Below are 20,467 nucleotides of genomic sequence, written 5' to 3' on the forward strand. Positions count from 1 at the left end.
CTCCCTCTAGTGGCACACGGTGGTAAATTAAACTACTGTGAGTGAGTGAGGTTTCTTTTACTTCTTTAAATTTTGTACCTCATCAAATTTGAGGCAAGCAAAAACATAAGGGAGCCCGAACCCGAATGAAATGTTGTGCCTGCAGATGATATAATTCTTATTTAATTATCTGCGCAGTGATCCGGTTCTCAGGCGAAAAAGATTTAGGGCCGTGAATCTCAATGGTGGTCTTGTGCGTTATAAGGAAAGGTGTTTCCAATATTCTGACTCATTTACATAACATGTAGAGGGGAGATAAGTAGAAACACACTCCAACTTAATGTGATCCAGCTCAACCGTTCCATCAACTACAGCCATTGGCACAGCGTCAATGACAATTAAACTTTGTACTCACATGAAGGCACAGATGACATGGAAAAATAAATCACTATGACATCCCAGAGCATCACCTCAAATCACTATGACATCCCAGAGCATCACACCGCTGCTGTAGCAGAATTTGAACTGTGTGAGCTACAAGGCCAAAACCTAACGCTGGAGATGTATTCAATTTAGCCACAAAAGCACAAGAAAAAGGTCTTAAAGTCTGAGAAACAGCAGACAAGAAATGAGAGAATCTGAAAGAAGCAGTCTCTGCTCCGTTGCCAGGTTCCTTTGGTGATGTTCTTCCTGTGTTCAAATTGGTCTATAGTTAGAGTTAGGGTCTCCATATATATATGTTGGAATGGATATGTTGAATATCTTCTCTTGGCCATATCTGCCTCTTCACCTGGCAACCATAAACACCAACATCCTTGTCCATGACCTGGGTAAGTCTCCTACTTGGTTTGTTCTCCTGGGATTTATGTTTCTTTGTGTCTTCTAGAATAGATCACATTCTTTAAATTGTCTTTAGACTTTTTTTTCTTTATTTCTTAGATTTTTAAAAAATTCTTGGACTTAAAAAGCTTTAAATAATCCCCACCGTGAATCTGGTAGATATCAAGGGCTGTGGTGAAGTGTGTTGCTATTGATGACGTGCTAACTACAGCCAGCCGTCAGACTGGCTCCACAACAGGTTTCAGGTGGGATGTAAATCTGTCTGATTTTTTCTTCTTAAAATAAAGGTAGCCTGACATCCACATCAGTTAGACATTTTAAAATAAAAATATTAATCTCTAAGATTCTAGAATCAACTTTGCATTATATGCACTACCTTTTTATTTATTTTTTGCTGAACTTATACCATTGTTTCACTCACTGATTAGTAACTCCTGTTCTTAGTGGGAGGTAGCATTATCATAGTATTAAAAAGAGTCGTTGGGAGTTTTTTGCTACGTGCTAATTTAATAGCTTGCTGTGTAAACAGTGTGATATAATGTGACTGTTTACACTATTCTCACTCTTCTCTACCTACTATTGTGACTGCTCTGTTTAAATAGGTCAATATATATATATATATATATATATATATATATATATTATCATTATCAGTCATATTTTTTGGAAACTACGCGTAGCAACCCAAATGCTAAAAGTTGACTGAAGCAGCACAACCAACCCACATCTATGTCCAAAAAGCATCTTCCAAACACAGGCGCACTTGGTGTAACCATGACCACACACACACCTCAGCCACTCAAAAAGAATTACATTAATCAGAGCGCAATGCAACAGCCAGTGGCAAATCAAATTTACAAGGCTGACTTGCAAAGAAAGCAGCTGCACAGGCCACGAAAGAGGCACACGGAGGGAAGAGAAGTGAGCCAGTCCTTTTTATGTCACGTTTGGGAAATAAAGTGGATTTTTTTTTAACACCATCCTTTTTCCCCCCAATGACCTCGCAACAGAAAGGGCTAAAACAAAACAAAAATGCAGTTATTTTTCAACAGAAGCAGTTTTTGACCAGAGTGAACCACGTTTTCTACTACAAACTGAGATGAACAAAGATGTGAATGTAATGATGTAATAATGACATTCTCAAAACAAATGTGCCTGCAATGAGGGCCTTGTGTGTTTTAATGTGGTGCAATATTGGTATTGTTTCTTCTTTTTTGGGGAGGGGTGTGCTTAAGATATAGTATTATAATTTTTTTAACCCATGTGGTTTGAGATGATTGAAGAACCACAGACAACAAAAAACAACAACAAAACAAAACAAAAAAAACTTCCACTTCCTCATGCTGTACCTGTACCTGTAAAGATAATCCACTAAAATAATCTGCTGCTGTGTCCCAGCTGGCTCAGATTCTTCAAAGTTCTGATCTGACCTCTGTCATCAACGACATCACATTCAAACCACTTGTATACGGGCTCCAACGGAATCCTTCACACTCTGTCTCTTCTTCAGCCCTAAGGCACTATAGGAAACTACTGTGATTGGCCAGTATTTGGGGATACCAGAGAGCAGCTGAACAGGTGTACAGCACCTTATAAAATGGACAGTCAGTACTGTATGTTGTATTGCTAAATTTAGAAAATCCTAAACACACACACACACACACCGCTTGTCAAGTTGTCTGGATCAGGAGTGAACCAGTGATGTACGGTCTGTGGGTATAAATATAATAATAAACTGTAACAAAGCTCTTCTCTTAGTGGGCTCTTAAAGTCCCACAGTAAAGTGCTAAGTGGAAATAAGAGATGGGGAGAGAGACACAGAGAGAGAGAGAGAGAGAGAGGCAGGGAGGGGGAGAGAGAGGGAGGGAGACAGGTTGTATAGTCTAACTGCAGGAGTATCAGGAGCCATAAAGTGGAGAGAGTGGACTTGCCCCCTCTCCTCTCTCCCTTCTCCTCTTTCTCTCTCTCCCCCCTACGCAGTGCACTTGCAGCTGAGCAGCACTCCTGACAGGACGATCTGCTCTTCATCTTCCTCCTCCTCCTCCACCTCCCCCTTCTATCTCCCCTTGCCTCCCCGTGTACAGCAGTAGGCAGTGGTGTGCTGCTTGTGAATGGGGGAGCCCTGCGCCCTGAACAGTCGCATCTGACTCCAGTCCAGAATCCAGGAGTCCCGGAGTGACGCGTGATGGCGCGGACTCATTGATAAAAATCTGCAGCTGGGATTAACATGAACACTCCTGCTGAGCCGCTCTCCTCCTCCTCCTCCTCCTTCTACTTGTACTCCTCCTCGTCCTTCTCCTGCTTCTCCACATAGCACTGCCTTCACTGCACGAGATCTGTTTTATGTGATTGAAGCCGGCGACGCAGGATGACTACTACCTTATCACTGGTGACTGTGTGCGCTCTGGTGAGTAAAGGCATGACAGAGTTTGTTGTACCGCACATCTAACCTGCTGAATATGGGAATAAGAGGGGTGATTTAATAACAGAGTTAACATGTTCTCAGCACTTCTCCAAATTGGCTTTAGTTGGGAGTAAGGCTATATATTTCTTTAAAAAAAAAATCTAAAAAAAAAAATATATTTTTTCCAACCTCTGTGAATGAGGCTGTGATGCTGTGTTTGTAGCCGTGGTGTTCTCCCATTATTTCTCTGTGTCCCCTCTGCCAAAACCGCACAGGTGTTCCTTGTTTTCATAAACACTAACTGATTTGTTTATTATACCTTCAGTTCATACGTTCTCTACTCCTGCTGCATGTACACGTACACGTAGGCACGCGCGCACACGCCTCCTTCTTGGTTTTCATCCAGGAATGAAAAGTTAGGCAGAACTGCTATAGAATTACTTTAAATCAGATATTTGTGGTGCAGACCAGAGCTGCACAGAGACGGGCTGTCGGGGGGCCCGGTGGTTCAATCGCATCAGTGAGTGAAGGGGATCTATGGCTACTTTTAGGTTCGATTTTTAGGGATGTTTCTGCAGGAGGTAGAGAGGCTGCAGTCTGTGTAGAGAGGTACATGGAATCATCAGCGCATCTGCAGCATGTGCTGTGATTTAGAAAAAAAAAAAAAAAAGAACACCAGGCTCATCATCTTCTTAGTTATGACAAACAGGCGATTGTGGACAATGGAGTGCTGATGAAGCGCAGAGCTGCGCGTCCTGGTGCGTTCACGGTCCGCGGCAGCTGCTGTAATTGGGCACAGTTATCATATGCATGTGAGGGGACGCTGTTGTGACAGCTGCTCGGCGGACGGCCGCACTTTGGTGCAATTAAATTTAGAAATAAACTCTCAAATTGACCATGAAATTGAAAAGAGTACAATGTCACCGGTGGGGTCGTCGTGCAGTGTTCAAGCCTGTTCCCAGGTCCCCAAGCTGAGCACATTTCTCACGTTATTGATTTAAAGGAGTTGGCACCAAAGGGAGAGAGGGGGAGCCAGGTGGTGAGGGAGGGGGGGATCCTATCCAGAGGTGTTTTGAGGGTTCTTCAAATCGTGCTTGACTAAACCTGGGATTTGAGTTTAGATGTGAAGAAAACTGAAGTCACCGCAAATGAAGACAGATGCAGCTACGGGATACACGACAGGGGGAGGGGGGGTGGGGGGGAGAGAGGAGAGGAGCTGGTGGGTGCTCAATACATCTGCTTCTGAATGAAAACAGTGAGAGGAGGGAGAACGAGGGAGAAATTCGAATTGATGTCTCAGCAAATGTAAAATTAAGTCGAAATGAGCGCTCGCTCGTTACATAAGAAAAGCCAGTGCGGGACATGAGAGTGATTCAGTGCAATGATATTCTTTTGTTCCCAAAAGTCTGGGTTTGAATCCCTTTCATTTGAACTCACACATGAGTGAGACGAGGCCTCAGTTATTGGGCCAACAAAGCTGAGTGACATTTGTAGCCAAGTCCTACGGTGACAAGAAAGTACATCTGTAAGTACATCAGTGAGAACATCTGCTTCTGGAGGGGAAGCAGGCAGAGAAGAACATGGAGGGAGTGTGGTAATGATGAGACGCAGTGGGAAAACTCAAGTTAAAAAACCCAAATATGTATCTTATTATAATTCACTGGGGAGAGGAGTGAGTGTAGTGTATTTACCACGTGGTGAGTTATTTATGACGACATCAACATATACAAATTAGGACAATATGCAGAGAGCATTTGTTTCAGTTGTGATTCCACGTGTTAATCCTCTTATTTCTCCGTATTTGTGAGGTTTATGGCTCATTAAATGTCAGCAGTTCTTGGACAAAGCCTCAGAAAAACACAGAGTGAATAGGGTTATTCACAATGATATAAATGTGCAAATAATTAAAAAATATAAAAGAGAATCTTCATTGCCATACTGAAATCCACTAGCAGTACCTGTATTAACCACCAGTGGGCCTCAGCGCACATCTTAGTAAGTGGTGACTCAGTTGAAGTTTTAAGATAATAAAGAAATCGCAGCTTTAGAACATGAAAAAGTATAAGACTTGGATTAGCTCAAAATTTGTGGTAGGAAAAGTTAAAGAATATTCTATTTTTATTTTATATTTATTGACACCTTGACCCAGGTACAAGTTCAAGGGATTGCAATACTACAAGGTCCTCACCAGTGTAGAGCCAGATACACGTGTGTGTGTATCTGGTGTGTCTGTAAACTCCAGTGATGATCGGAAGCAGAGGTCGACAATCACAGCTTCCCTCACCTTTGAAGAGTAATTGGGGAGGGGGGAGGGGGGCATGTGTATAATGTTGTGCACACATGATCTTATGTTTCCTGCCTCGTCTGCAGTCTGTTCTGAGTTTTCTATTGGGGCTGATGTGTCTTCAGCGGAGCTGCTAGGGCAATTTATTTGACTGGCTTGTTCAAAGTGACTCTAATAGGCTATAGGTGGAGACACGCTGATTTATGATGATTCCTGGTGGTGGGGGGCGGGGGGCTGCAGTAGAGGACCATGCTCGACACATGGCAGTGATTTTCATCAATTAGTTTTGCAGTTTCTGTTAAAGTCACCACGTACCCCGATGCTGCGTCTAAACGTTCGTGTCTGCTCTCTGCTAGTGTGTGTGTGTGTAGTACATGTGCAGCTCTAACCTACTGTACCATCCTCCGTTCATCCTAGGTGGCGGTAGTGCTGGCGTCGAAGACAGAGAGGGCGGTGCAACTGCCCTGCGACTCGGGCCAGTACACTAACAACGGTGAATGCTGCAAAGAGTGTCCACCTGGAGAAGGCGTGGTGAAGAAATGTGGAGCCACCCAGACCGTCTGCGCCCAGTGTTTGGACAGTGAGTGGACGTCGTTTTCACAGTTTGAAATAATGCGTAATAATAACGTTCTAATGTTGTTAAAAATGTTGTTAAAAATACTGTCGCCATCAGGTTTGAGAAAATTATTTTAATTTTTTCAAAGCTTACGCAAAATGCAACGTTCTGGAGAGGGACCACATGCTCAATGGCGCCCCCTGCGGCAGCCTGTGTGGGTTGCAAAGACTCACACTTCCTCTTTTGTGGGACTAATAAAGGATAAATAGTTTTTATTTTTTATTCACACAAAAACCTATGATGCAACTTTTAATATTTGTATCAGTTTGAATGAAAGTTTATTTGTTTAATGTGTAAGAGAGTGAAATGTTATATTAGTCAAATTGCTGTCCCAGAAGGTCCATGTTCAAGGCGCACTACTTCAAATGCCCAGCAGGGGGCTAGTCTTCTGAAAACATAAAATATAGACACACAGAAATTCAGCAACAACTGGACATGAACTTTTCCAGAAGCCATTATTTCAAAAATCACAAACTCATTATATACTGCGCTGTATGGACATCAATATTTTTTTCTAATGTTTGCATTTGCTGCCGTTTGCTAAATGGACTCAGTGAAGGCCTCTCTCTAAAGGTCCATGGCAAATCATTTAAATATTTAATGAGATATTTGAGCTAAAATAAGCTAAATTTAGGAAAGTGCTTAGCTGTCAATCAACGGATCAATAGAATGTCCTACAGAGAATTGTGAGTTATGGGTTTGGGACGGACAGCTGGTTAAAAAAAAAAAGATCTGCAACGTTAGTTGTTTTTTAATCTTCAAACTTTGTTTTGAAAATGGAGGTGAGGTCAAGAAGAAAGAAAAGAACGATGAGGGAAATAATGACTTGAAAAAGTCACATTAGAAGGTGAGACCTGTTGTTTTTGATGTGACTTTGTGCTTCTACATCCTTTGACGCCTTCAAAGAATAGTTACAAATACACAGACCTCCAACTTAACAACTTTCAACTCTGACCAAACGTTGGTCCAGAACTGTGTGAGAACTGTTGCTGCAACGTATCAAACAAATCACTTCTCACACATGAACTCCTCAATCATAACTATTTTAGAGGTGGAATTTGTCTGACTTAAAAGACTCATTAAATAATCTGGAAATAATCACAGTACACAGGATACAAAAATATAGCATTGGCTGTACACATGTAGTAGTACATGTAAATGTGTTGCACAGCTGCCTGGCTGGTGCCGTTACTGCTCACACATGACCAATTAGCACCGACTCTTTTCTTTCAACGTTCTTCCCTTTACTTCAATGGATTTCCATTTCCATTGCCTTTAGAGCCTGTATGGGTCATGTTCTCCAAAAACAAACATTATCACAGTCAAACCCAACTTCTATCATCCAGTTCCGTCATTAGCATGTCTGCATATCACTCACGGATGGAGCAGAGAGAGAGAGTTGAGGCAGGAATCCACATATTTGATGCTTGTAAGTGGGTCCAACTGTGTTGCCGTACATCTGTGTTCATTCTGAGAACCATTATGTAGAACGGCGGGCTCTACATAGCAGAGCTAGGACGGACGCCAACACTGCAGTGTCACAGAGGAGAGAAAGCCAGGATCGCTACTTGTCTCAGTCGTACCTTTTTAGCCTGCTGCCTTCACTGCTTTTGTTGGTGACTTTGTCACAACCCAGAGAAAACGTCAGAGTATAAGGTCACAGGTGTCAGCGTGGAGTTGGAAGGGAGGGGTGAGGGGTGGGGGGGTTGATGAACAGCAACAAGACGAATGAATCTCACCTGCTGCTCTGAGTCTGACCAGTGCTGCATTTTCCTACCCTTCAAATGCACATGTTGGTCTGGACAGTCTGCGGCTCTGTGGTGACTGATAGAGCAGAAATCCAGAACCAACCCTTTTTACTGCCATATCGTCAGACTGAACTCTGATCGGTCGCATAAATCCATCCTGACAACATCTGTATATTTTGGAAAATGGTCGCTGCAAAAGTCTAAAAAAGTCTTTGAACACACACACACAAAACATCACTTGTGTGCAGCAGACGTATCAACTGGATGAGAATGCGAGGCACATTTGTCTGAAGGATGTTGATGAGGTCTTCCATATCTTTAAACTTACAGATTTCTTTGCATGGGATGTTTGTCTGTGTCTCATGAGTTTGTTATTAAGTTAATTGTTATTCACAACTTGGACGATTTCACTCTTTGCCTTGAATAAGTCACAGCCCACAGCGACTGGCAGACAAACAGGGTAATAATTGCACACATCAAGAGCGTGACAGTAGCGTTGGCAACGTTGGTAGCATTGCCCGAAGCAAAGCAAGTTGATTTGAACTCTATCATTAGGTCAACAATGAGAAAAAATTAAATAATATATATATAAATATATTTGTTTACATATACATATACTTTCTCATATATATATAGATATACATACATACATACATACTATATATAGAGCTGTGTTATCTCCAAAAACTCCAAGTCACGTATGTGAAGCCCTGATGAACACCATGTCAATGTCAATGTCAGACAAACAGACAAAGACCCTCCACAATTTCTTGGAAAGGTGAATGAGTGTGCTAATTAGCATCATCATCATGTCCGTCTCCTGAGGGACTAATGAAGTTCTATCTGTCTATCATGCAAAAATGCAAATGACAGACTTGGTCAGGAAATTGAGTTTGTCTTTGCCTGGAGTCTGCACTGCAGTTGTCCAAATATCTGCACTTTATCTCTCCTCCGAGGTTGTGAGGAATTCATGTTGTGTTTCACAATTCCTTTTCTTTCCCTGTTGTAAATGTTGGCATTGTGAAGATGTTAAACCGCAGCCTCGTTTCCCTATAATGTGACTTGGCCCTTAATCACAGACTGTGATTAACAAAAAAGCGTTTCCTTCTCCACTCACGTACAGTATCGCCTAATGCCGACCGACCAGCAAATCCTCCCAGCGCCTGCCGTGTCTCCTATTTTCTCCATCATGTACTGGCTTCTCTCAGCCAGCCCCCCTCCTCACGCCTTCCCCCCGACAGCTATTGCTATGACTCATCGTCTGTATTAGTGGATAAAACGGTATTAGAGCTCCAGGCACCAAAGGGCAGGATCTGCTCATTTATCATGCATACTGTTACTTCAAAGCATCCGTAGTCATTTGATCTACCTAATTAAAGTGAATTAAAAAATATTGAAAAGACTATTGTTTCACCGAACAATTAGGAACAATTACCACAGGCTGAAAACGTAGGACAGAACAGCTGAGTGTCTTTGTGTGGAACAGTAACACTGTTTACTCTATTTGCACCTAAACTCTTGCACGATTCTGAGGAACTACAAGGTGATAGTTAGCATGGCAAAAAATTGTGTCCTGTACGCCACGGCAATCTGGACAATTAATAGTAGGTTATCTTTTTTCATTCATGTATTTTTTTTTCCCCAAGGGCATCTAGACTCAAACGTGATTTTTAAGTAGCTCTCATCGTGAGTGTAGTCTCATCCCTGATGAGAAAGGTTTCTATTTTTCGTGTTCTAAGAAGTTGACCGGTGAAGTCAAATTTTATGAAACTAAAACAAACACGTTATAACCTTTCAATAGTGCTGTCCCTTTAAGATCAAATAAATGGCAAACTGACACTGTTCCTCTCTAATCTCTGTCCAGAGGCGGTCAATAAAACAGTGTTTCCCTTGACCGCACACGCTAACATGGACACAACAGAATGAGGAAACACAAATTTAACAGAGGAAGGTAGGGGAAATGAAAGACATAAAAGTTACATGAAACTAAAGCCTTGGAACCCAACAGCTCTCTGTGCTCTCAGTTCTTCATCACTCCTTAATAAAGGTACCTCCTGTTAAACTATTAAAACCAGAACATTGTGTCTGCCTTCGTCAGCACTGAGCCTTCATCCACCTGCTTTTGTAATTTGGATGTCTTGCGCCTCAATCATCTGGTTTCATCCTATTGTGTATTTGTGCTGGGACTATTGTGCAGGATGCAGTCTGAGCACGTTAACAATCAGACACCTGAGGAACAGTGGCTCCTCTGGCTTTGTGGTTTGATCACTCTATCTGTCGGTTCTATCCATCCATCCATCCACCCACCCATCCATCCATCCATCCATCCATCCCTCTATCTATCTATAGATCAATCTCGATTTTTCTCTCTCTCTGCAAATATATATTTACATACCTACATATATACATATATTTCTCGGTCTCTATGTATATGTAGATGTATATGTATATATGTATTTGTATACATATACTGATATATGTATATATTTAGCTCTTTCTCCATATACTCTATCACTCACTTGTCTATAATACATATACATATATATTTATATATATACTGTATCTCCATCTCTCTTTTTCTCTCTAGAGCAAACAATGAAACATCTCTGTTCTTCAGTGCACAGTTTTCCATTATTCTATCTCCGTTTTGTACTTTTTGAAAAACAAGAACAATATTCAGTACAAACCCAGGTGAAATGCCCTGGAGTTCTTTTCAGTGCAGGTTCATTTTCATTGTTTTTCTTCATGCTGTTTTTTTTTTTTATTCCAGCAGATTAAACTTTAATTTACCTGAGGCTCCTATAAGTGAACACGCACCCACACTGGGCTGCGCTGGATTTATGGGAACGTCACACGCTGGAACACCTTAAAAACTACATCTATGAATGCATTGTGTAAAGTGCAAAAAATTAATAATTGAACAACACAGCACGTCCATTTCCTGTTTCATGGTAAATATGGGTGAATCTTTATTTACCACCATACCACTAAATCCCCCACTTCCTGCTACCGCAGCCCCCTTTTTCCCCTCGATCTCGGCTTGGGACGAGTGCCAGCGTAAGCACTGCTGAATTATTTATCAGTCTCCTCCACTTTTCTGTGCTGTCATGGGAGACAAGAAAACCAGACCAGCCATCACTTAGTGAACCATTCAGAAAAAAACTGCACTGCAAACTGTTTGAAGACCTGACAGAAGAAAAGCAGAGCCTCACAAGTCAATGTGGCATCAAAGATTAGCCCCGCTGGACGACAGGAGCAGGGCTCACTGGGGAATTAGAGGAGGATGAAAAGTGGAATCACAGCTTCATTTGGTGAGGCCTGAGGAGAGCAGCGAGAAGCACCTCTAACTTTGTACCAGGAAAGAGGAAGACAAGGTGGAAAGGAGATTTGTTTTTCCATAGACTACCATAGAGCATATATAACAGATGTACACAGTCTGAAGAGTAGCTCGGCATCCTGCACTATGGTTGGAAGTCCGTGGGTAAAATGAGGACCATTTTTAATTTTAATTAAAAAGTTGAATCAACAATGAAGAAGAGTCTGGGAGTTAATCATTTCTTTAAAAAAATCCTTGCAAAAGTGCAAAAAGACTCTTATTTATTTATGCTAAATGTATTTTGTCTGACCACAGCAACACCTTCATTAAAGACGAGGTAGATATTGTTGGTATATGAAAAAGGAATCTAGACCTTAACACAGTGGGTTCACAAAGTAAGGGTTGGACCACCCCTGGGGATCATAGAAAACGTTCACAGGGGGCGCTGTTTCAGGTTCAAGTTCAAGTTCTTAAGCAGTTGTTGTGAGTACAACAACGTTGGTAGGATGGCGGCTCCTGTGAGCTGATGAGATAAACTATGACAGTCATTATTCTGTTAGAGTGTTCTGTTAGATGACGACACATACGACAGGTCACTCCTCCAGATGAAACAGACAGGGATATACTACGGCGATGAGTCATAACACCCAGACCTTCTGGCTGGACTTACCATCTAGAATGAAGACCCCTTTAGTCCTCATTATGGTTAGTATAAAATGTTACTGTGGGTCAGAGTCATTTATTAGTAGACCACGTGTGTCACAGAAATGCCCTCACTGTCAGGCGACAGAAAACTGAAGCAGAGCAGGCTGGGATACAGGAGGCAGGAGAAAAGGTTGATGGTTAAATTACCACGACTCTCTCACGACCTAATAATCTCTTCGGTAATATCCCCAACACCTGTTTCAAATCTGGGGGTGAATTAAATGAGCCAACGAAGCGTGAGGATAATTTTACACAGATACAAAAAAAAAGACAAAGGTTTTACCCAACGATTTGTCTGCACACAGGGGGTCAGTTGTGAGGGTCTTTGCTTTAATGTGGCTCCTGACACGCACTGGAGGGAGAGAAGGTGAGGCTGGCTAAAAGCTTACACCCAAACTGCTGATTGTGGAGATGGACAGGCAGTTTCAGGGCCATCCACTTACATTATTGATGATGCTAATGGGCTTGAAACACATCAGTGTTTGAAGGACCGGCCTTCATGGGCTGAAGTGACATTCTTTTTTAATGCACCAGTAGGCTATACGCCTCCACCGACCATTCCCATTGGCCGGCATGGGAACTCTAACGGCTGAGCTGCACTCATGGCTGCTCTTTTGGGGGCAATAAAAAAATAAGATCATATTTTATTAAAGAAAACACTCCACCTTAAATCTTGATGGCCTTTTACTTTCTCCGTGTGGCCCCCAGATGATACACATAAATTAGACACACACACACTTTCATGCCGTGCCCGTTCGACACTGAATGCATATGGTCGCATTTAGATGTGTTTACACACAAAGAGTGCAGAGAGGCTCAAGCATGCGAGTTAAAATTAGCGAGGAAGCCTGTGCGCTGGGGGATAATTGAAACGAATGAGGAGGAGAGCTCCGCTGGTCGGGCTTGGCCGCAAAGAAAACACTGGCCTCAAGATTCCAAATTCAAATAGCCATTTACCCCAGAGGTCTGTTGTTTGTCTGACTCCGGGTTGTTGAGCCAGTGTCACTCTGCTCCTTCTCCAGACACCTCAGGACAGCTTCCCTTTAATAACAGTCAGAGATGAAGGGCAGAACTGGAGCCACGTACCTGAGGAGGAAGCTGACCCTTACTTTTGTCCCCTGCTGCTGTTTTTTTCCCCTGACCCTTCCACTCTGAGTCGTACATCAGCACTTTCTCAGCACTTTGATTACAACATCATGTTTTCTCCACTTGGGTTTAAACGGTGAGCACCAGGCCACCCAGCCAGGCTGTTGATTGCGCTGTGTCAAACAGGCTCAACGTTCATTTGGACAAAATTCAAGCGGTCACTCCTGGAGAGCCGGCGACTCGGGGTCTCTGTACCATAACTCACTGTGTCTGTACTCACTGACACTGTTCATCACCAGCTTCTTAGCTGTACTGCAACTCACAAGGTGTTTGGTGTTCTCTGGTCTGTGTCAGTGTTTACTTTCTGGTGCGGTTGTACAATGAAAAAGCCAGTGCTGGGACACTGCCGCAGGGCTTTTCACACTGACAATATGCTGTTGCTCAACATGAAACTCTGGGGAAATGATCACAGAAAAAAAAAACAAAACAGAGAGGCATATGCAGATTGAGAATCGTGCAAATGTGGCAGACATTTACTGCTCCACCCAGCTCCAGTGATTTATTTGACTGTAAGACAGTGCACATTTATTCACACAGCAGATTTTGAACCAGTGTTAACTTGCTGCATGCTTCATTTGCTAATTGAAGAGGCAAACAGGTTCTGGAGGTAATTAAAAAAAAGAAACGTTAACAAAGATGTTTTGACGTGCATTCTTGTCCCTTAATCATATGTTTGTAAATGTCCTCGGCTGGTTGATTACATAACCACCCCAGCTGCCACGCTGAAGTTCTCTGTTCAATCCAACACATTGTGGAGCCGCCGTCAGCCAGTATTGTTTTGAGGAATGCCACATGACAACAATGACTGGACTCAATCTTTCTGGGGAAAGTGTGCCATTTGTGTCTCAAGTGCATTTTTTTTTTGCAAGGTGACTGTTTCATATTAGGGAGAACAGTCTAGCGTAGCAGTAATTCTGCACTGCAGCCGCTCCGTCATCTAAAACACAACAACAACTACACTCATGCTAGGCCGGCAGTATGAATAAGTTATTAGGCATCACATCATATCTGAAAATAATTCTACACGAACATGCATTATTAATAGATGACTTTGTGCTCCTAAGATCTCTGCGTATAAGAGGAGGCTAGTTCGAGGTCACCACATCTTTAACAACTCACTCTCCAGAGTAACCCAGATGTGGATGCTCCTGAAGAGCACATCTCAAGTGTTTGCAATAATTAAAAAGCAGCAGGCAATTAGCAAGGCATGGATTTCCCCTCGCTGCTGTCAACTGAGCTGCGTTCCCCGCGGCTTTGCTGCGATCAGCTATTGGTTTGGCGGTCAGATCTGGAATCATTTTCTTTCAAATGTTGAGAAGAAATTTCAATCTAATTCCAGAGGTCAGAGGTCGGTCAGTCCTGTCTCAGAAAATAAAATATTTATCAGTGTCAGAGTAGAATGTCACATGGACATTGCTCTTTCACAATGACAATATTTCTTTTGAAAACATTATTTGATTTGGTTTCTTGTCATTTTTAAAACTGATATTAAAATGAAGTCTGTAATAATGGGTCTGATAACTGTTGAATAGGTATGATTACTGGCTCATTAATTACAATACCTTATTTAATTAACTATGTGTGTGAGTGTGTGTGACATGAACAAAGTATTGGTTAACCTTTAACCCTGTGCTGGATAACTTTTCAAGGCCGACCTTTATTACTATGGTGATGCACTCCTCCACTCTGTGCGTGAGTGAAATCCAAGCAGTTTACTCAGCAGAGCATAAACACAGTCAGATCAATACCATAATGAGCGCAGCAGGCTTCTGACTGAGACCTCGACCAGAGCACCTTTCTCGTCCTCCGGCACAGATCACTACGAACCCAGCAGATCAATGTGTTCTCCCTTTTAATAACGCTACAGTAAACATGATTAATGTCACTCTTTACGCCCCCTTTTCCTCTTCTCTTCACGTTTCCTCATCTTCTCGTTTTTCTCCTCCTCCACCTGCAGGTGAGACCTTCTCTGAGAACTACAGTCACACAGAGAAGTGTAAGCCGTGCAAGGAGTGTACCGGCCTGATGCGGCTGAAGACGCCCTGCACGGACTCCAACGATGCCGTGTGCGTCTGCAACTACAACTACTTCTTCAATTACAACACAGGCCGCTGCGAGCACTGCACAGTCTGTCCAGTAGGAGAGGGCGTGTTCAGCCACTGTGACCATGAACACGACACGGTGTGCGAAGAGTGCGTGGACAATACCTTCTCTGACCGAGAGAGCTCCCTCGAACCCTGTCTGCCTTGTACCATCTGTGATGAGGACACGGAGACGGAGCTGGCTGAGTGCACGCCCACACGTGACTCTGTCTGTCACAGTAAGTCCACGGCAAAACAATACATAATCCATTGTTGTACAACGTTAGTACCAGTAACAAACTGCATAGCTGGCATACACAGTCAAAATATTATATGAATTATTCATGCACGATTAGGTGTCCAGCAAGAATTGGTTGAAGATAAGAGTGAGGTTGACTCAAGGACATAAGATTGAAATTTAAATACTGGACAAATAATAATAATTTTTGTCAAAAATGAATAACTAGTGGATAAATCCTTAAATGAAAATGTCAATGCATTTGTCTGCAACCCTATAATAATAATAATAACAATAATAATAATAATAATAATAATAATAATAATAATAATAATAATTATTATTATTATAATAATAATAAATAATGAATAAAAAATAAAACCACCTCCTCAACTCTGTTTATATTCACTAACGACAAATGTAAACTTTTCGGTTCTATGGCAACAATAAAACCAAAAACAACATACCCAAATATATGTCAGTATTAGGAGAGCAGTATTAGAGGCACCAACGGTGTATTAGTAATATTTGAACCAGACAGACGGGGTGACTCTCACATTTGTGTGTGGGATGGGCAAGGTCAGAGGTCAGCATGTTGAAAGCTTGGGCATTAAAAGGTCAAAGACTACTGCAGTGTCAACACAGAGACACTGAATAATCAGCTCTCCCACAGGCAGAGGACACACTGGCAGAGGAGCAGAGTGGAGCTATTATCCTTTCCCGAGGAAGTTGTAAATAATCTGTTGGATGAGGCATGAAATCAAGCACATCGGGGGGGGACTGCAGCTTAAAAATGGGTGGGACAATGTTTTACATGGTGTTTCGCTCCAATCATTTGACTAAAAAAATGCATCTATGAAGCTGCTCTTCAAAAGCAGAAATGACAAAGTGAGGGTTGAGAGGTTTTTAAACTTAGGATAAAACTCCTCTCTCCAATGATGGACCTGATGGAGGAAGTACTGCAGTTTTCTGGTTTATATTTAGGAGATGCTCTTCTCCCATCATCCCGAGCTCCTGTGCAGACTATGTCCAGAGCCACTTTACTTGTGATGTGATTAAATGTGTTACAGAAAGCTCTTAATAGCTGGAGCTTTTACTAATGCAGGGTTGAGTATTGATCTCCTCAGTGCATTAACATTTTAAATGAATATTTTAATGATAGCTTTTAATACAAACACCAAGGTTAAGGTTTTTTTTTTTGATTCAGGCATCGTGTATTAAAGGACTACGTCACCTGTGTTGTTTCAAAGATCCTTTTAGAAAATGCCATAATAAACCTTAATAGATCACTTAACTGTGTAGCAAATGTAATGTGTGTTTGCCAGGCTGTTGCCATTCCCTCATTTGATAAACCACCTTAGATTTGACAGGGAGCAGGAACTGGTCCAAGGAAAGATAAGAGCAGCGAATGTAGATAAGGTGGAGAAGAGCTAATAACGATGACTTACCACCTGTCCTTCCAAGAGCAGCAAACACCATTAGTGGTGTTAGATGTGTATTTCTTTTTTTTATTATCAATAAATCATGACCTTTCTAAAAATTGAGCGCAAGCGGGGCCACTTAAAATGTGGTCTCCTCTGAGCTACACACTGCTTTTTATGCTGTGAGTCATCAGGTCAAATTTAGCAGGAAATCTGCCAGATTGATTAACAACGTGGAAGAAAGACTTTTCTGCTTGTATTCAGAAGGTTGGCTTAGAGCAGCTTCATTACATCGGTGGCTGAAATGCCACTGAAACTGTGAACATATTCGAGAAGAGAAACGTTCCTGGGGGAATGACGTTGTTGACTGACATCAAGGTGCTTTGAAAAACTGTACAGATTTGAGTCATCCGGTTTTGAAGAATTGGTCTTTGATGCTGAGCTACACAATCAAAAAGTGGGTTGGGTTAGTGCGTTACAGCAAGTTTGGTGTAGGGAGGTGACGTATTCTCCCTGTGGTAGCGTCGGTTTTTCATGTACTCTGGTTTCGTCCAATGGTCTAAAAAGATTCAGAATTTAATTATTCACTCTTAATTGACTCTTTATTAATATTCGTGTGAATAGTTGTCCTGATGTGTGTCCACGTGATGGACTGGAGAACTGCTCTTTCTGATGTGTGCAGGCAAAATTTGTGCATTTTCTATCTTCCCTAGTCTGCTAACATGTTAGCCTTGCTAGGCCAAAAATGCCATGCCCAACGCTAACAGCTAATATCATAATACAGGTGGTATTGCATTAATGCTGCGGCGAAAAAGTCAAGCTTTACAGTAACCAATATAGCAGAACACGAGTCAGAATCCCAAGCCTAGGGCTGATCCAATTACACTACAATCAGTTCCATCATACATTCCTTGTAGGCTAGTGGCTCCATGCTAACATAATGAGCAAGGTGCTGATTATGATTGTAAGTAGATCTAAAACAGCTGCCTCACAGAGTGATCGGTGTGGTTGTGTATTTACATGGTGACGACAGAGGAACGATCCAACGTCACAGCATTCGTTTTCCTTCTATTCTAACACAAACACACCTTTAGCGAACGCCTGTATACCAACTATAATAATGGTATTTTTTAATCCTAATGTGGAAAAAACCATTGCCTTGTTAATGTCTTCCACACAGTATTCAAACTCCAAACTCCGCTCCAAGTTGTTAGATATGTTGCAGATGGGCGGATCATTCGAGCATGCATACTCAATTTGACATGGTCGGAGTGGCCAGAATTCCTTCTTCTCTTCTTCTCGCCAACCCTGTCCTTTTATTTTTCCCATCAGGCTCCAGATTTATCTTATATCAAAACAGGGCGAGCTCTGTATGGCCGTTCAGATAACGCTGAGCCTCGGTTGTTGTAAATAAGCAAAGGAGGCGACGGCGGTGGAAGTGTCTTCGGTGACAGCCGTAAATAAAAACACACTATATCTGCCTAAATGCCGATCATGTAATATCTCCACATCTGATTTACAGTAGGCCACATGCCCACGTAGCGCCCACCCACGCCGAGGTCCCACCTTTGACCTTTCTTCTCATCTGAGGGATGGCATTGTTACCAAAAACAGCGATGAGAGATGGCACGATCAGTGACCTTGCAGGGCGTCTGTCTGAAAGAGGAGCCCTTTCACATTGCACAACTGTCTGTGGGCAGTAGCTGCAGTCACATGTGGTGGTGATGATATTTCCAGACCTTTCCAGGATACTGTACAGATATGTTTTCCGCAGCAAATAGGAAGCCACCCCGCTGACATCCACATCCTGTCTAAGGATTTTTAATTTAGAACCCGCTCTCCATCTCTATATAGTCTAAATGTGGAAAGGAGATCCGGCCGGAGCGATTTCAGATCTCTTAAACCTCAGTTCATATCAAGCTGTCACCGAGTGTCAATAACGCGATACAGTGACAGTGGGAGAGAGACAGAGATAAGAGGAGACAGAGAGTGCTGCAGCCTCGCTGCTGTGCTGCTATTCTGTGTCGATACGAGTCCTGGGATTTTTTCTGCATCTGCTCAGGTTTCGCTGTGTGACCTCTGTGAGCAGCACACACAAAGTGACACACACACACGCCACAGCTCTTACTTCATTCCCCTGCCAAGAGCATTTCAACGTTGCCTTTTTTAATACACATGTGTAAACCTCTTTGATCCATAATTGGAAAAAAAACCCAAAAATCTCTCAGCATCTTTGATATTAAGCCACGTACACTGAACTAAAGGAATTTTACGGTCTGTTGTGTGTAACAGACCATACTGTGTAGCCATTTTTCTTCTTCTTGTAGGAGAAGCAACAAACACAATTTGAATGATTTCAACCATTTTAAACCAGCAAAGCCTGATGCTGATGTAAGAAGTGCAGTTTATTTTGGTCTGAAGTTCAGACAACCAATAAAATCCTGGGACAAACTCTGATATACAATACATCTGAATGCAAGAGTTACAAAGTTTAATAGGTTACGATACTTTCTGACTTTGTACTATATGCCACTAACAATATGCCAGGGTAAAAGAAAACTACAGGCAGAGGGCAGCATCACGACTAATAACCACCACCGTACACAGCTGATGGCAGATTTTAATAACAGGGGGAAGAAAGAGAAGAGGGGAGAGGGTCCTTTTTTTAAATCCATGGCTTAATTCTTTTGTGAACTATACCTTTAAGTCAGTGCCTGTGTGTGAGTTTTTTCCCCTGGGCTCTAGAGAGTGAAAGATTAAAAAAACAGATAAAGAGAGACTTCTCTACTTGTTATTACCCCGCTCTTCACCCGCTTTCATCCCCCCTCGTCTCTCTGTATCTCTTCCCACAGTCGTGTGTGAGTGGTTGGTCTGCCATCGTGGTGGAAGGTAGCCAGTGTGCATTCAGAGCCTTCACCACCACAGTATAATTACTCCTGCTAATCAGAGCACTTTACAGGAGCTCTTCTGTTCATCCTCACCCCCCTGGTATTCACGCCCTAACACTCTGCCTCTCTGTCTGCTGCTCCGCTCTCCCTATTAACCCTCCCCAGTCAAATACAGAGCCCTCATAATTTGTAGTGTGTGTGTGTGTAGAGAGAGAGAGAGAGAGAGAGAGAGAGTTCATGTGTGTGCGTGTGTGTGATGAATGTGTGCAGGTCAGGCGACAAAACGCTAAAGAAGATTGAGATAGAGGCTGAGTTGAGACAGAGGGAGAGTGTTTGGTGTCTGATAAAGGGGTCATTGTGCCTGTGATGAGCCTGACAGTTGCTCATCTCCCCCTGAACTGGCAGCAGCAAGACATCAACCTCCGCACAGGACCCTTGGGTTAATTCCACCATAAAGACCTCAATGGCTCATAAAATGAAATTTTTTTTTTTCTTTTGCCCCTCTTGTCCCCACTCCACTAATAAACACATCACCCTGACTCACAAGGCGCTGTCCTCGTAAAACCCTGGGTTAGTTTTAGTTTTGATTCACGAGCCTTGTTAAGCCACCAAAACCAAAATCAAATTGTTCAAGCTCCAACTCTTGTCTTCAAACTCCCATTCTACCCCAGCTGAGGTATGCAGCCTTTTGTCTGAAGTCCGTTGTGTTTTCCTCATCGGAAGGCGAGTTTGAAAACAGATGTAGAAACCTCTGTTTTAGCTTTAGGTCGCTGTGCAGCGGACATGACCACAAACGGTGGA

General features: G+C 42.4%; 1 protein-coding gene across 2 annotated transcripts in view; it reads left to right on the top strand.

The window, feature by feature from the left end:
* The first annotated feature begins 1,496 nt into the window (after nucleotides 1-1,496).
* ngfra (nerve growth factor receptor a (TNFR superfamily, member 16)) overlaps nucleotides 1,497-20,467 on the top strand; it is a 31,851-nt gene continuing 12,880 nt past the window's right edge. Inside the window, exons 1-3 of one of the 2 annotated variants that reach the window (XM_008329313.3) lie at nucleotides 1,497-3,226; nucleotides 5,925-6,087; nucleotides 14,996-15,358. In XM_008329313.3, coding sequence (XP_008327535.1) covers nucleotides 3,188-3,226; nucleotides 5,925-6,087; nucleotides 14,996-15,358 — 565 coding nt within the window. In that variant the 5' untranslated portion in view covers nucleotides 1,497-3,187. The remainder of the gene's footprint in view (nucleotides 3,227-5,924; nucleotides 6,088-14,995; nucleotides 15,359-20,467) is intronic. The other variant, XM_025064246.1, reaches the window with a different exon arrangement.

This window comes from Cynoglossus semilaevis, chromosome 17 (genome assembly GCF_000523025.1).
Source record: "Cynoglossus semilaevis isolate Cse_v1.0 chromosome 17, Cse_v1.0, whole genome shotgun sequence".
Classification (NCBI taxonomy): domain Eukaryota; kingdom Metazoa; phylum Chordata; class Actinopteri; order Pleuronectiformes; family Cynoglossidae; genus Cynoglossus; species Cynoglossus semilaevis.